Genomic DNA, 15,391 nt, shown 5'->3' with positions numbered 1-15,391 from the left:
AACTTGATCACCATTGTTGGGCTGAAGCCAGAGACCACGTATGAGGTCAAGATATCAGCCATCAACGGCAAGGGTGAAGGAGAGAGCAGCCCCCCTGAGAGCTTTAAAACCCAACCTGTCCGTAAGTGCCTCTCTCTTTCTGTCTTCCTCTCTCTTTCAGTCTCTTTATCATATGACCCTAGTGCTTTCTTTGCCCATCAACCCCCCCCTCCTCAGTGCAGCAGCAGACCTCACTACCCACAATGCATCCCTGCCTTGGACCCTGCTGGAACTCACTCCCAGGAGATGCATTGCTTGTCCTCTCCGTGTGCTTTTGCATTTATATGTGGATGTGCGTGTTCATTTAAGTGTGTGCCTGTGTGTTTAAACAATTTCCTGAAGGCCATCGTGTCACTGCAGCCTCTCACCTCAGCAGTGCTTCCCAGTGATGTGGCGCTCCTCCCCGTCCGTCCGGCTCTTCTGCTGGTGCCAGCATGTGTCAGGCAACAGCTGTGTCTCATGTCTACTGAGAGTTGTGTGCTCTGTTTAGTGTTGTCCGTGTTGATTGGCCACTCTTCTGTAGAGTAGATGATGAAACCCTCTTTAACCTAATATCTACAATCAGATCAGGATTAGACTCTCAGAAAATGTAATATCAATAATAAGATCTAATCTTCATGAAGCTGGGATATTTTGCATTTGTACAACAGTATCATTTGAAGATACTTCCAGATGGCATTTCTCATGTTTAACTAGAATTTATTACTTTCGCTCTAATGTACACTAGGTGTGTGATGAATGTAAGCCTGTTTCTGCCTTAAATTAAAATAATAATAATATTTTAATGACTTTATTTCCAATATTTTTGATTTTATCATAATTGTTCTTTACAGTTCACAATTGATTGTGACTTTCATTTTTCATACTTGTAACAAAAATCTAAATTTTGGCTTTAAAGCTCACAATCGTGACGCATAATTGTGGCTTTGAATCTCACAGTTCAGACTGTAATGAGGATTCAGTGACGTTGGGATCCATGTGCAGCTTTATTAACAATAGACAGGCAGATGGTAAAAGCTTGAATAGGAAGTTAAAGGCTCCATGAAATGGGTTAGAGAATGCAGTTTTCTTTCCTGTGTTTGAAGGAAGTTGTGTATTAGGAAGGACTCGTCCTTTTTTGAATAGCCAGAAGGCTTTTACTTCACGGTCATGAACAGTGATTGGACCTTGAGAGACGTCGTATTTATAATTCAGTGAGAGGGCACAGTCTCTTACTAGAGTACATTTGATTGGACAAAGAATGGTGAGGCGTATAGATACAGCATGGACATGGATTCATGGATTTCATAGGGTCTTTAAATAAGAATGTATTGAGAATGAAATGAGTATTTTCGTTTCAAATGGACTCGTACTTCAGTGCAAATTAAGTAAAACTGTCTGGGGGGGTGGTGGTGGGGGGGGGTTCAGTGAATTTAAAACTCTTTGCAATAGGTTTTGATTATAGCCTGTGCTTTAAAGAACTGTGGCGACTCACATTATATCTGTTGTTGTACTTACCAGATGGAATTCCATTCTAGTACCCAAACAAGGATCTAGGTTTGCTATTAGACCAGTAAATTTTCTTTCCTTCCAGTCCTGGAGGTTCAATTGAGAAAATTGCTTTTTATCAAAAACCTACAGTAAACATGCACCTGGTTCAACTCAATTATGCCACATGGAGCAATTAACACTTGATTAATTGAATCAGGTGTGTTAGGTCATGGCTTGAAATGAAAATTTGTCTTAGATCCCTGGGGTCTGTTGATGAAAAGCCACCGTTTAAACTTTTATGCTGGCATCTTAGTATAAAAGATGGTGATTGGTATGTAGATTTCCCCCTAGTCAGAGTCTGTTTGCAGTTATCTCTCCATTTTCATTCACAGTACTACACATAAAATCCACAGAAGTGTCAAAACAAGCTATTTATTTCACATTCGTAGGATAGTCGCAACCTCGTTGGCTAATGTTGGTGTTTAATTCATAGTTTGTGTGAGGGTGATTGTTTTGCAAAAAGCAATTTTAAAACAGTTGAAGTGTAGAATGACTATTGTTTGTTTATGTAATGAAAAGCAAATAACATTGTGATGAAGCTGTTGCTAATTTAATTGACAGTATTTTCTTGTTGTGGCTCTCTATTGTTCTCATTATCCCTGACAGGGATCATTTGACTTCGGAAGCTTTCTCATGATCATTACACGGCGGAATAAAAAAGAGGTGATGGGCGAATCTCGTAATGGTAGTGTGATGCGGTCGTGTTCAGATGAGATTGACGGCGTTCTATCCCTGACAGGGATCATTTGACTTCGGAAGCTTTCTCATGATCATTACACGGCGGAATAAAAAGAGGTGATGGGCGAATCTCGTAATGGTAGTGTGATGCGGTCGTGTTCAGATGAGATTGACGGCGTTGCCCGCTCTTTCTCTAGAGCTATACATGCGTGAATTTAAGAGGTGATTGGCAGGACAATGATCCAGGCACTTCAAACACTTATTGATCATTTATCAATTTGTAGATGACAAAACGAGATCGCCGGCAGCATCGACACTTATCTTGATGATCTTGATGATCTTATCAAATCTGGTGACAGTCCAGATTGGGTTTATTTGTTTCGAGTTTCCAAACCAAAGCCAAAATTACTTTTGTTACAGTTCTTCAGAAATCCTCAGAAGTAATCCTAACAATAGCAGAATGTTTTTTCAAGCTTTCTTTTCTCTCTTTGATTATGAACAATCATAATCAAGTTGTTTGTTATCTCAGAAACAATTAGTCTTGCTATAATTCACCCAAAAATGAAAATGTTGTTATTTCTTGATTTACAACCTCATGTAATTTCAAACCTCTATGCTGTTATTTTCTCAATGTCCATGCTAAAAAGCTTTCACCAGCCTAAACTGGTTTGCGCGTCTTGGGTCGTCTTCTAGGCTGGTCTTTTGACTGATTTTTGACGGGTTTTAGCGACTTTTTTGGAGGTCCAGTAGACCAGCTTAGACTGGTTTTGGTGTTTTTTTTCAGCAGGTGGAACACAAAAGGAACGTTTTTAAAGATATTCACACTAATTTTTCCATACTCAAATAATTTACAGTGACCACTGGTGCAAAAAAGTGAAAGTAGTTTAAAATACGATTTCTTACACAGTAGCTTTGTTTCATGAACAGATCAAAATTTAAATAATTATTTACTGTCAAATGAGCAGGTTGGGTGTCAATAAAATGAGTTGGTTTTCACATCTTGTGACCAAATATTGTTAAACCTGTGCCGTAGACATCATATTTAATTTGACATGCTATACAGTTTGACTTAAGAGTCAGTAATGACATAACTCCACTCTGTTCCTCATATATAAAAACTATCATATGACTTCAGACAACTTCAATCATAGTTTATGAGTCATATGGACCACTTTTTGCTGTGCCTTTGTAGCTTGATAGACTGGTCACTATGTACTGCCATTGAAAACAGGAAGTCAGAAATAATTTCAAATGGTTCCTTTTGTGTTCCACAGACAAAAATAAAAGCATACAGCTTTGGAGCGACATGAAGTTGGGTGAACTATTTCTTTAACAGTTAGGGAAGTATGAGAGATTGACTCCATCCATTATAAAGCAACATCATGTCTGCAGTGAGTGGCGTAGTTTGACGTTGATGGAGCTTCAAATAAGATGTACGGTAGTGCTCTCAGGTGCGTGTCAGAGATTTATCACCACAGGCCATTCCACAGTCTCAGCCAATACACTCTTAAAAATAAAGGTGCTTCAAAAGGTTCTTCAAGCGATGCCATAGAAGAACCATTTTTGGTTCCACAAAGAACCATTCAGTCAAAGGTTCTTTAAAGAACCATCTCTTTCTTACCTTTTTATAATCTGAAGAACCTTCTTTCGCCACAAAGAACCTTTTGTGAAACAGAAAGGTTCTTCAGATGTTAAAGGTTCTTTATGGAACCATTTAGACAAAAAGGTTCTTCTATTGCATCGTGAAGCACCTTTATTTTTAAGAGTGTAGAGTGCCCAGAGCGCCAGAGGAAGAGGAAGACAATGACACAAAAGACGTTGTTGCCAGTACCGTGACTGAAAATATTTCTCCTCAAGAGCAGGGATCCGTGCCTCTGGCCTCCACAGCCTGTGGAAATTGTAAAAGAGCACTATATAATTCACATTACTGTGGTATGTGCTGCAGGGACCAGTGATTCAAAGCATGAGAGCTCCCTCTCCATTTTATGTGCTATGAGCGTGAATGAAAAGGTTGGGATTGTGTATGGAGATGGAGTGATGACAAAGCTAGCTAGGCCTGTCACATAAGCGATAGAGGCAGGATTGATGGACACCTCTGGGAATTTTCTGATGGATAATGCTGCCTCTGCAGCTCACTGCGGTAGGGTCATCTCAGGTGACAGCTAAAATATTCACAGCGAAAAATAGGAACTCTTTCCATGACTGTGTGCAAGGCTTTCTGATGGCTAGCCTGTGCACAGGTCACCCCGCTTCCAGAGAGCATGTAGACTCCACTGACAGAGCCTTTCTTTCATATGAATGCGATCACCACGGACCGCAAAGTATCAGAGAGCACCGCAGCAGGGACTGTACCTATGGAGACCTGCAGTGGAAATGGCCTCTGATCTGAAAATAGTAGGTTTACAAACATAAAAGAGGTCAACTTAGAACCTAATGTTAAAGTCAAAGTGTGTGAAAAAACACAAGGAAGGAATTTCACAGTAAGCAACATACAATGTATGTTTTGTTTCGTTTCGTTTCGTTTCGTTTCAACTTAAGTAACAGTAACAGCGAAAATAATTTAGCATAACAGCCCAAATAATGCTTGCAAATAATTGCAAATAAATAACAAAAGTACTACTTACTAATATTTTTTAGCAGTAATTCATTTTGAATATTATGCTTTTAAAGTTGTAGTCTAATGATCATTATCATAGTTATTGTTGTCAAAAAGAAGAAATAAAACAATTAAAATCAGTTCTGCATATCAGTTTTCACACATAAACATTACAGTCATCTGTACTGTATTGACTCTATCTCAAATACAACCCAACTTGTACAACCAAACCTCTTTAATAACACTTAATGCAATCATAATGGGGCACAGAACATAGACTGTAAAACAGTTTACGTGGCACTTCATCAGATTGTGCTCACTTATTTAGTACCCCTGAGAGATGGTTTAAACTAGATCTATTGCCTTGCACATCTGGTGGTTCTCAGTGGTTTATCTGCATCAGTGCAGGTGAATACATCTCTCACAGATAGAGACACAGGCCAGCGAACTAGCAGATGGTCCACATCCTCAGGTAGAGTTCTGGAGTGCTTTAATTGTGATCACTGCTGCAACGGCATTAACACCCCTTCATTCCCCTTGACATGCAACACTTACAATATGATAATCCTTATTATTCAGCAGAGCAATTTTCCTCTCTGTCTGAGACGCTCTGTGTGCTTTGAACCTCGGCCTCTGCTCTGTGATACAGTTCCATTTTAGCATGTATTTTTTCATCTGCAGAGCAGTAGACCAAATTGTAGAACAGATCAGTGTTTTGTGAGATCAATAAGCCTGCAGTGACTAGTTGTGTGCAAGTTATAACACTGGAAATCAGAGAGAAGAAAGATCTGAGCTTGTTAATATTGTCTTGAAGCTAAAATAAATCTAAATTCTTTTATCACTGTGGTGTTAAAGGGATGGTTCACCCAAAAATGAAAATCATTTACTCTCCCTCAAGTCGTTCCAAACCTGTATAACATTATTTCTTCTGCATAAGTGGGGTACTTTTAAAAAATGTGGTCACTCTTTTTAGTGCAATTACTATGAATGTGAACTGGTGCTTTCAAGTCCAAGAAAGGTGCAAAAGCATAATAAAAGTGGTCTGTATGACTTCTGAAATATTATAATTGCTTTATGTTACGAACAGGCCAAAATGTAGTATTTTATTTACATGAAATATATTGACTTGCAGCTTAGCTTTCCTTGACCCATTCATTAGAGTAGTGACTGGGAATGAATCGTTCTTTTGAGTCAGATCTTTTCATTAAATCATACTGATCCAATTCTCGAGTTCAACTCACTGAATCATTGATTCTGCTGTGGTGGTTAACAACTCACTTGATTTTCAGTTAATAAGTTTCTGTCTGTTCATCAAAAAGTATTGTATGACTTTTTATGATTCTTTTATTATGCTTTTATGGCCTTTTGACGACTTCAAAGCTCCAGTCCCCATCTGAAAAGCACAACCAGTACATAATTAAAATTTCTGCTTTTGTGTTCCACGAAAGAAAGAAGGGGTTCATACGGGTTTGAATCAACACAAGGGTGAATACATGATGACAGAATTTTCATATTTGAGTGAACTATCCTTTTAATCCTCCAAGGACTAGCTGACGATGCTGTTAGCACTTCAGGCTCCCTTTGTCACCAAGTATCTACAAGTTCCTTGAAATATATTCACAACTGGTGCAGAAAGAAAGAGATTAAAAGACAGAAGCTCGGCTCTCTTCAGTCAAACAGTCTTTGAAACTCTAACATAGTCTGTCATCTGTCAGACACTCGGCTCACAAACAGGCTGCGCCTCTGCCTAATTGCGTTAAGCTTAAAAGAGTAAATAGGGCATATTTTGCCTCCATCATATCACTGTCTTCCACTCAAAGTGCTTATCGTTTAACTCCAAGGCTCTGAGGTTCAGTTCAGTGAAAGCCAGCATTCTCAGATTAGATAGATGAGGGTATATTGAAGGTGAAAGTCTCTGGCACTAATGCACTTCCAGGAAAATATCGCGCTTTGAATCGAGTGGTGTCCTTGCGGCTTGAGACATCTGTACTGTCACGGCTCAGTTCTGTCAACCATGCCATTTAAATACAGGTTATTATGTGTGTCTCGGAGCCCAGTAATATGTGGAATGTTATCAACTGTCGTCATAAGCGTTAAATTGTTTGTGCATTTTCCAAAAGTGGCTGTTCTTTGAAATGTTGTTGTTCTCTTGCTAGGAGTGATGGTGTCATCTATATGTTCTTTGCACTTGAAATCAGCTTGTGTTGCTCTCTCAAGATATGTGTAAAAGATGGTTAGGTACATTCATTTGATTAATTACTTAGTTTGATATTGAGATATATATATATATATTTAATATATTATATCTATTTTAATATATTTTATGTAATTTATTCTTGTGATGGCAAAGATGAATTTTCAGCTGCACTTGCTCCAGTCTTCAGTGTCACATGATCCTTCAGAAATCATTCTAATCTACTGTTCAAAAGTTTGAAGTTGGTGAGATTTTCTTTTTTTTTCGTTTTCTTTTTATGTTTTTAAAAGTGCTCATCAAGACAGCATATTGTGAAATATTCTTACCATTTAAAATAACTGTTTTCTATTTTAATATATTTTATGTAATTTATTCTTGTGATGGCAAAGATGAATTTTCAGCTGCACTTGCTCCAGTCTTCAGTGTCACATGATCCTTCAGAAATCATTCTAATTTTCTGATTTAGTGCTTAACAAACATGTTGAAAACAGTTGTTTGGATCCGAGATCCATAAAAGTAATTTTTTTTTTCAATATTCTAGAAAGTTCAAAAGAACAGCATTACTGATTACTGAACTAATAAAAATTGTGATGTTTGTTTTGTGCAATTAAAATGTTTGGCATTCTGTTTGGCATCATTTTAATTTACTACTTCTCATTAGACTTCGTTACCCATGCCACATATCCAACTGAACGACTAAAGTCTAATAAGATTGAATAATTTCAAATACAATTTTGCCATGCACATAACTTTTGTCATTACTCTGATCCAGAGGGCATCCCAGTAACACCCTTCGTGTTCACCTTTGAACATATAGTATACTCTACACTGAGGCACTTTTTATTTGGGTCGCATGCACTTCTGCCTGGACTCGTTGAATGTTGCTGCGGTGTGATGTACACTAGTTAGTTGCTATGAAACTGTTGCAGCAGTGGCTCTGCAATCAGTGCGGCACAACGGAAGCACATCTCACCATGTTCTCACCATCTTCCAGCGTCTTCAGAGACTCCAACTTCCATCCCTCCAACCACTGCCGACCTTAGTGAGTATGCCGACTGTGTGCAGTGTCGTTTGCCACTCTTTATCTGCCTGCTACACATTTGTTCGCCTCACCTAGACCATTGTTCCTGAAGTCAACACCGCTGACGTTCACAGTAGACCGACAACACATGTCTGTGATAGAGAAGAGAGACCGTGTAGATGTTAGTGAGGGCGGGGGAAGTGAGACACTGGGATTGTGCTCATGACCCTCAAGCCTTGGTAGAGAACCATCACTAACATCCGCTTGTAGACCAGCTCACCTGTCTAACATGTCACTGCATGGTATACAATACATACAGGAATATGACATGAACCGACATGCTTTTTTGTGCTAATAGTTAATGGTTTATAAACTCATGATGTGTGCTGATTTTTATGCCATTGGATGTGCAGAAAATTGTAGAAACAGCATGACACATGCAGTTCTCCTATTGTGCTCTCTGAGATATTAATGAGACGTGTTGCATACTGTCACGAATGTGGAAACTAATGGCGCTGTCTTCAGAAAATTAAGCAAAATTGTCAACTTTAGCATTCTTGGGAGTGCATGACATCCCTCAGAGATGCAAGCACAGATGCTTTTATCAGAAGAGATTTGCCATGAAGCAGCCATCAGTATGGAACAACCTGTGTTTAAGTGCACAAGGTCTCATGGTTCAAATAGACAAACTTGTGCAATCACCAAATTAACAACAGACATCTTACATCTGTGTATGTCTCGTCTGTTTGTATACAAACAAATGTTTTATCCTAAACACTCAAACATGCTCTCTCACTTCCCACTATCCTGCGAGAGACGCCACCAAGCGTTTAGTCTGAAAATAGAGTTACCATGACAGCACAGATTACACCTGATCTCTCGACAAACAGACCGCTAATTGGGAGGGTCTGAAAAGGTTTTCGGGAGACAGCTATTCTGTCTCATTCAGTCAGAGAAATGACAGGGTCTTAATCTTAGAAGTAGGCAGTTTTTTGACTATTGTCTTCTTAGTTGACATTGACTGGCAGCTTTAAGATTGCACTAAACTAAAACTTGCTCAGATGTCAAAGAAATTAAAATATAATAGCGTTTTTTAGGGTTGTATGAGTAGATAAGTAAACAAAAGATCTGTTCTTTTGTATGATAATGAGTCATAATCAGCATGAAGATTTCAGACTTTCTAAATTACTTGACAGCTACAGTTTATAAAGAACCCTGGTGGTTTATAGACACTCATTTCAAATGGCTTCAAAGTGAATGTGAATGTTAGTGCATATTTGTATATGTAATGTGCCTATTGTTTTAGTACAGTTATCTGTCTCAGATTGCAAACTTAAACACTCCTTATTTAGCCTGAAGTTCTTTAGAAACTCATTAGAATACTACATGTTATGTAGCTATACTGCATATAGAACTATTCTTGAAAGTAAGTGCATTGCAAGGAAGAAGAAAATGTAGATTTAATTTCCCTTCAAAAAAGCGCATTTATTTTTTCATTTTTATTGTTAAAATAAATATTGTAGGGTTTTTTTTCCTCACTCTCAAATTTTGTATGGAAACCTATTTTAGCAGATGCTTTTATACAGTGCGGCTTCCAGGAGGCTTTAGTTTAAGCATTTTTACATGTAACTTAAGTGTCTGAAGGTTTACATTTGGCATCATATCTAGTATTTTACTTGTAGACTGCAGACCTCTAGTTTGTGATGGAAAACACTGCTCCTTGTCTTTAGCCTCCTCCACCCTTCTCAGCTACAGTCCTGAGCACATATACATAAATGTCTCAGACTGAAAGTGCTGATCTAGGGTCAATTTTTGTTTTCCATCCTGATGAATAATTCTGGATCAACATTTCATGGTATTGTCCCGGACTCTTCGTACACATGGGCAGTCTCTGCCCTAATGCTTCTCATTTGCCCATTCTGTAGCATCCAGCTTCATGTCCAGTAGATGAGGCAGGTTTCTATCTGTACGGTCAACATCACTGAGTTTCCTCTGCCTTTGGCTGCCCTGCTCTGTTTCAGTTGGTTTTGCAGCCCTATTGATGCTATTCAGTCTGCACAAGCATTTATAATTCAATGTACAGTGCAAGAGAGCTGTATTAGAATCCTCTTATCAAGAGTACCACTTGCAGTCAGAGGAAATACTGCTGGTGAAGTGGATTCATAAAGCAATTTGGACCCTATTCTAACTCTCATAGTTTAAATGGGCTTCAGGAGAGCTGGTATAGGGCAGATTTTTTTTTGTAAGTACTTTGATTTGTATTTGTGTTTTAAAAAATAAAAAATAAAAAAATTAATAAAAACCTGTCCAGGAATTGCTTTATGGATCTATACACACTGTATCTAATGTTAAAGAGAAGTATTTATGTTTATAATTTGTTTTCTTTTGTTGTTTGTGTTTCTGTTTGTACTTTTTGGTCTTAACACGTTCCATGTTTGTATAATTTTTTTCAATGTTTTGTATTTTCCATGTGACCCCCCCCCCTCCACTTTCCTTTCCACCAATCATGTGCGTGCATATCATGTGACTTATGACTCTTGCATGGTGCTGATGATGTCGTCTTCGCTGGTGAACAGAAGGTAATATTTTGTTGATTTTATGTTGTTGTTGTTTTTTTTTGCTTTCGCTTTTGTTTTTTTATTTTGGTCCAATTCCCATTAACAGTGAGAACAGATAAGTTAATGAGGGGACGATAGAGGAAACACCCACCCAGTACCATCAGGATTTATGAGCCATTTCATTTTTTGAGTCATTCATCCTTCAGAAACCTCACACAACTTACTTTATTTGGCTATTTGAAAACCATGAGCCACTCTGCCTAGACAGTAATCCCAAAGCTTAGTCTCCTACACATACTGCTAGGTGCTCTGCATGTTCAACTTTTTATTGATTTTCAATATATGTTTTACAGTGACTGATGTAGAAGTAATTTCTACCCTCCCACTCCAACTCTTCTTTTAATAAATGATGTAACTTTTTAAGAAAATTTCCTTTTTTTGTTAACAATATCTATCTTTAAGGAATAGTTCAACCCCCCCCACCCCCCCCACCCCCCCAAAAAAAAGAAAATTAGCTGATAATTTACTTACGCTCAGGCCATTCAAGATGAAGATGAGTTTGTTTCTTCATCGGATGAGATTTTGATAAATTTTGCCTGACTTGCTCACCATTGAATCCTATGCCAGTGAATGGGTGCCATCAGAGAAAGCAATATGTTGGACAGAGGACTTGTATTTTAGCCAGAAGCAATGGTTTGAATTAAAAAACTTCTTGATGGATTTGTTTATTACAAACACTCAGCTTTTCACTTCACAAGATGTTAATTGAAGGACTGGAGTTGTGTGGAATACTTGTGGATGATTTTGATGTTTCTATTAGCTGTTTAAAATTTTGTTCTGACAGCACCCATTCACTGCAGAGGATCCATTGGTAAACAAGTGATTTAATGCTACATTTCTCCAAAACGTTTCCAATAAAGAAACAAACTCATCTACATCTTGGGCAGGTACATTTTCAACAAATGTTAATTTTTGGGTAAACTATTGCTTTAAGAGTGTTGCTTAACGAAAAAAATAAAATAAAAATAATGAGAGGTTTTTGACACCTCACAAACTCATTTATTAAAAAAGACATCCTTTTCACTTGTTTTTGTACAAATCATTATAAAGAACAATCATCATCCCCTCATTCATTTGCACATCATAAATGTGCTTTATATGATAAATTGTGCTATATCACAAAGACTAACAACAGCTAATTGCATGAACACATTCAAACACACTTCTGTTCTCTGTCTCTTGTCTCAGTCTGCATACTCAAAGCCTCTCATGCATGTCCTAATTGTACTCTTTGAACCTGCTCACTGTCCCTGTGTGCTGTTCCAATATGGAAATGGAAAGAGGAAGAGCTTCACTTCCTCGTATTTCAAGAAAATGCTTCTACTCTCTCTTCTCCTACCCAAACATTTTTAATGACACACTTGGTTTGAGATGAGATACTGTCTCTGTCATTTTTTCTGTAGTATCTCTCAGTTGCTATTCCTGAAATTTGTCAAGATAGGATAGCAGTCATTATTAGTCATGATCGAGTGGCACAATAATCCATGACCCTGTAATCAAATCCTCCTTCTGCATGGTAGCGCATGTTTGCCCTCTTTCTCTCTGTAACCCTAACTCTGTCCCTCTTTGCTTTCTTAGCATCTGGAAGTCCTTCAGCTAACTGGAAATGATGACTGGATCTCAGAAAACCTGTTTAACTGCCATCACTCTTGCACTGCTTGTCTTAAATTAACTTGTTTTCATTTAAATTGCAGCATCTGATTACAAACTTTAATCAAGCTTCAATTTATCTCGAAGGAAACACCTTGGGCCTCTATTTTCATGCATGCTGAAACTAACTGCCTGATGGTCTGAAAGTTTCAAAAATGCCTCTAACTTAAATTAAGCTTAATAACAGAAGACTATGAAGAGATTTATCAAGATATGAGACCAGAACAAACATATACATAGAGGGTTACGGTTTCAAGTTTACGTACTTTGCATACCCTTTGCAGAATCGGTATTTTGTATTTAGTACTTGCCTGGAGGAGCTATAAAAGGTTTTTTTTTGTTTTTTTTATCTTTTCCCCAAGAAAAAATGGTAACTTAATTTACACAAATGATCGGTTTGATAGACTGTTTGAAGCCTTTTATTATAGTTTGGTATTGTCTTACGTGACAAAACATCATGAAGCCACTCAAATATGCAGAGAACAACTCAAATATGCAGAGTATGGTGGGAAACCAAAGAACTTACAGAACTTGGAGAACAGTGGGCCGCTTAACTTCACAAACCAAAACTATCACAAAAGCTTACAAAATGTCATTGATGCTCAAGTCATACAAGAGCAGGAACCAAGAATGTTAACTTTTGAACAGGTCAACTCTGTAAATTCAGTTGTTTTGTGGATAGTATTATTATATTATATTGCTGTTCAAAAGTTTGTAGTCTGTAAGGGTTTTTAATGTTTTTGAAAGATGTCGCTTAAGTTCTCTAAAATACAGTAAAATAGTAAAAAATTTGAAATATTGTCACAATTTAAAATAACTGTTTTCTATTTTAATATATAATTTTTAGCAGCCATTATTCCAGCCTCTACATGATCCTTCAGAAGTCATTCTAATATGCTGATTTGGTTGGGCATTTCTTATTATCAGTGTTGAAAACATTTGTGCTCCTTAATATTTTTGTGCAAACCCTGATTTTTCAGGACTCTGATGAATAGAAAACTCAAACGAATGGCATTCATTTGAAAAATCTTTTGAAGCATTATAATTATATCATTTTTTTTAAAGCCTTTACTTTTATGTTTGATCAATTCATTGCATCCTTGCTGAGTAAAAGTATTAATTTCTTTAAAAAAAATCTTTCTGACCCTAAACTTTTGAACTGTAGTGTATTGTATTGTATTATATTATATTATACAGTATTTGTTAAAAATAAAAAAAAATACATATATATATATATAATTTTTATGATCCATGTTATTTTGCAAAATAATATGTTAACTATCTTGGAGATTCTGCCAGGAGAATGTAAACGTATAAGCAGAACTGAATCCAAAACATCAAATTTAACTTGTTCATTATATGTTTTTGGTCAAACATTCAAATATCCAATTGCCTTGACCTAAAATTAATCTCGTTCGTCATGTTTCATTTGGTGGTGTATATACACAGTGTCACATCAGGTCCTAATAGGAGCACTTGTCGAGATGCTATTTATGATGATTAATGGGAGCAGAGCACTGTGGTCTCCTCCTAGGCTTCACTAGTGACACAGGTAGACAGCTAACATCCCAAACAAGCGCCCACACATGCGTATATCCCTCCCCCTTCAGCCCGCTGATATTATTAAATATAATGGCTGAGAATCTCCAATCAAAGCATGGAGGATAATTAAGGGAGCTCTGTCATTAAGTAGTGGGCAAGTCGAGATAACGAGCTCCCCCAGAGACTGCATTACAGTGCCGCTCTCTTCCTCCATCACTGCCACCAACACAGGTCCAGCTCTCATTACAGCCCTCCACATGCCCAAGCGACTCAGCTCCACGTTTACAAGAGCCAAGTGCTTTCATTAATGTTCCACGTTTGGAGGATGGAAGGCAGAAGTCATCATTATACTGCCAAAAAACCTGTGCAATGAGATGTCTTGACAGTTTAGCCAAAAACGAGAACAGAGGAATTGAGACTTTGCAAAGTGACTCAACCATAAAGTGTTACGTCTCTTTCTTTGATCGTTAGTTTAAAAAAAAAGTTTTTTTTTGCTTAGTTTAGACCATACACAACCATATAATTTCCTTTTAAATTCTCCCAGCTGGGTCAACACTGTAAATGAATTATGAGCTAAAATTAGCCAGGAGTTTGATTAGCTAACCTATTTCTGCAGTTCATATTTAGAGATAAAGAATACCTTGTGGATTACAAATCAGCTGTTAAAGGATGAGGGGACATTCACCTGTGGAAATGTGGCTGGGTTAGGACACATTTTTAATCTGTGCGAGGATCTTCTAACAGTGTTTTTTCTGGCTGTTTTCTCCTCAGGGGAACCTAATCCTCCTAAACTGGAGGCTAAGCCACTGTCCACAGACAACGAGATGAAGGTCCACTGGATCAAGCAGGACGATGGGGGCTCTCCCATCAAACACTATCTAGTGCGCTACAAAGCTGTGAGTATGATTAGACATGAGGTAACATACTTTTCTCATCCTGTTGTCTGAATTATTTATGCCGCCATTGCAAGAGTGACATGCCTATGGAGAGGTAGTGAAATTCACATAAAAGTGTCCATGGTAAAAAAAAAAAAAACGGGGGGCGGGGGATCTAGTTTAAAACACGTGTGCACAGTGCTCTTAGAAATCAACTCTTTGTATTCATGGTTGATTTTGAAAAATGAATTTTTGACAATTTTGACAAAAGTTACTTTTAATAATTCTAAAAATGATATTTGTCATAAAATGTTCCTCTCTGTGACAATTTCCTGTTTTTATGTTTTTTTTTATTTTTTGCCTTTGATTTGGTGGACATACGTTTTTCAAATATTACTGAGCAGTAGCTATTTAAATATTTAAAAAGTTATTATTATATTTTTATATATATACAGGTGCATCTCAATAAATTAGAATGTTGTGGAAAAGTTCATTTATTTCAGTAATTCAACTCAAATTGTGAAACTCGTGTATTAAATAAATTCAATGCACACAGACTGAAGTAGTTTAAGTCTTTGGTTCTTTTAATTTATTGAGATGCACCTGTATATATACGTATATATATATATATATATATATATATATATA

At 37.3% G+C, this 15,391-nt stretch overlaps 1 protein-coding gene across 1 annotated transcript in view; it reads left to right on the top strand.

Moving 5' to 3' along the window:
• Positions 1-15,391, top strand: part of LOC107551657 (neural cell adhesion molecule 1-B-like) — a 36,334-nt gene continuing 20,943 nt past the window's right edge. The window contains exons 1-4 of the mRNA XM_016233354.1: positions 1-121; positions 8,032-8,079; positions 10,635-10,637; positions 14,640-14,764. Of these exons, the coding sequence (XP_016088840.1) occupies positions 14,693-14,764 (72 nt within the window). The 5' untranslated portion in view covers positions 1-121; positions 8,032-8,079; positions 10,635-10,637; positions 14,640-14,692. The remainder of the gene's footprint in view (positions 122-8,031; positions 8,080-10,634; positions 10,638-14,639; positions 14,765-15,391) is intronic.

This window comes from Sinocyclocheilus grahami, unplaced genomic scaffold (genome assembly GCF_001515645.1).
Source record: "Sinocyclocheilus grahami isolate Dianchi unplaced genomic scaffold, SAMN03320097.WGS_v1.1 scaffold428.1, whole genome shotgun sequence".
Classification (NCBI taxonomy): Eukaryota; Metazoa; Chordata; class Actinopteri; order Cypriniformes; family Cyprinidae; genus Sinocyclocheilus; species Sinocyclocheilus grahami.
This window is presented reverse-complemented; position numbering and strand designations above follow the sequence as displayed.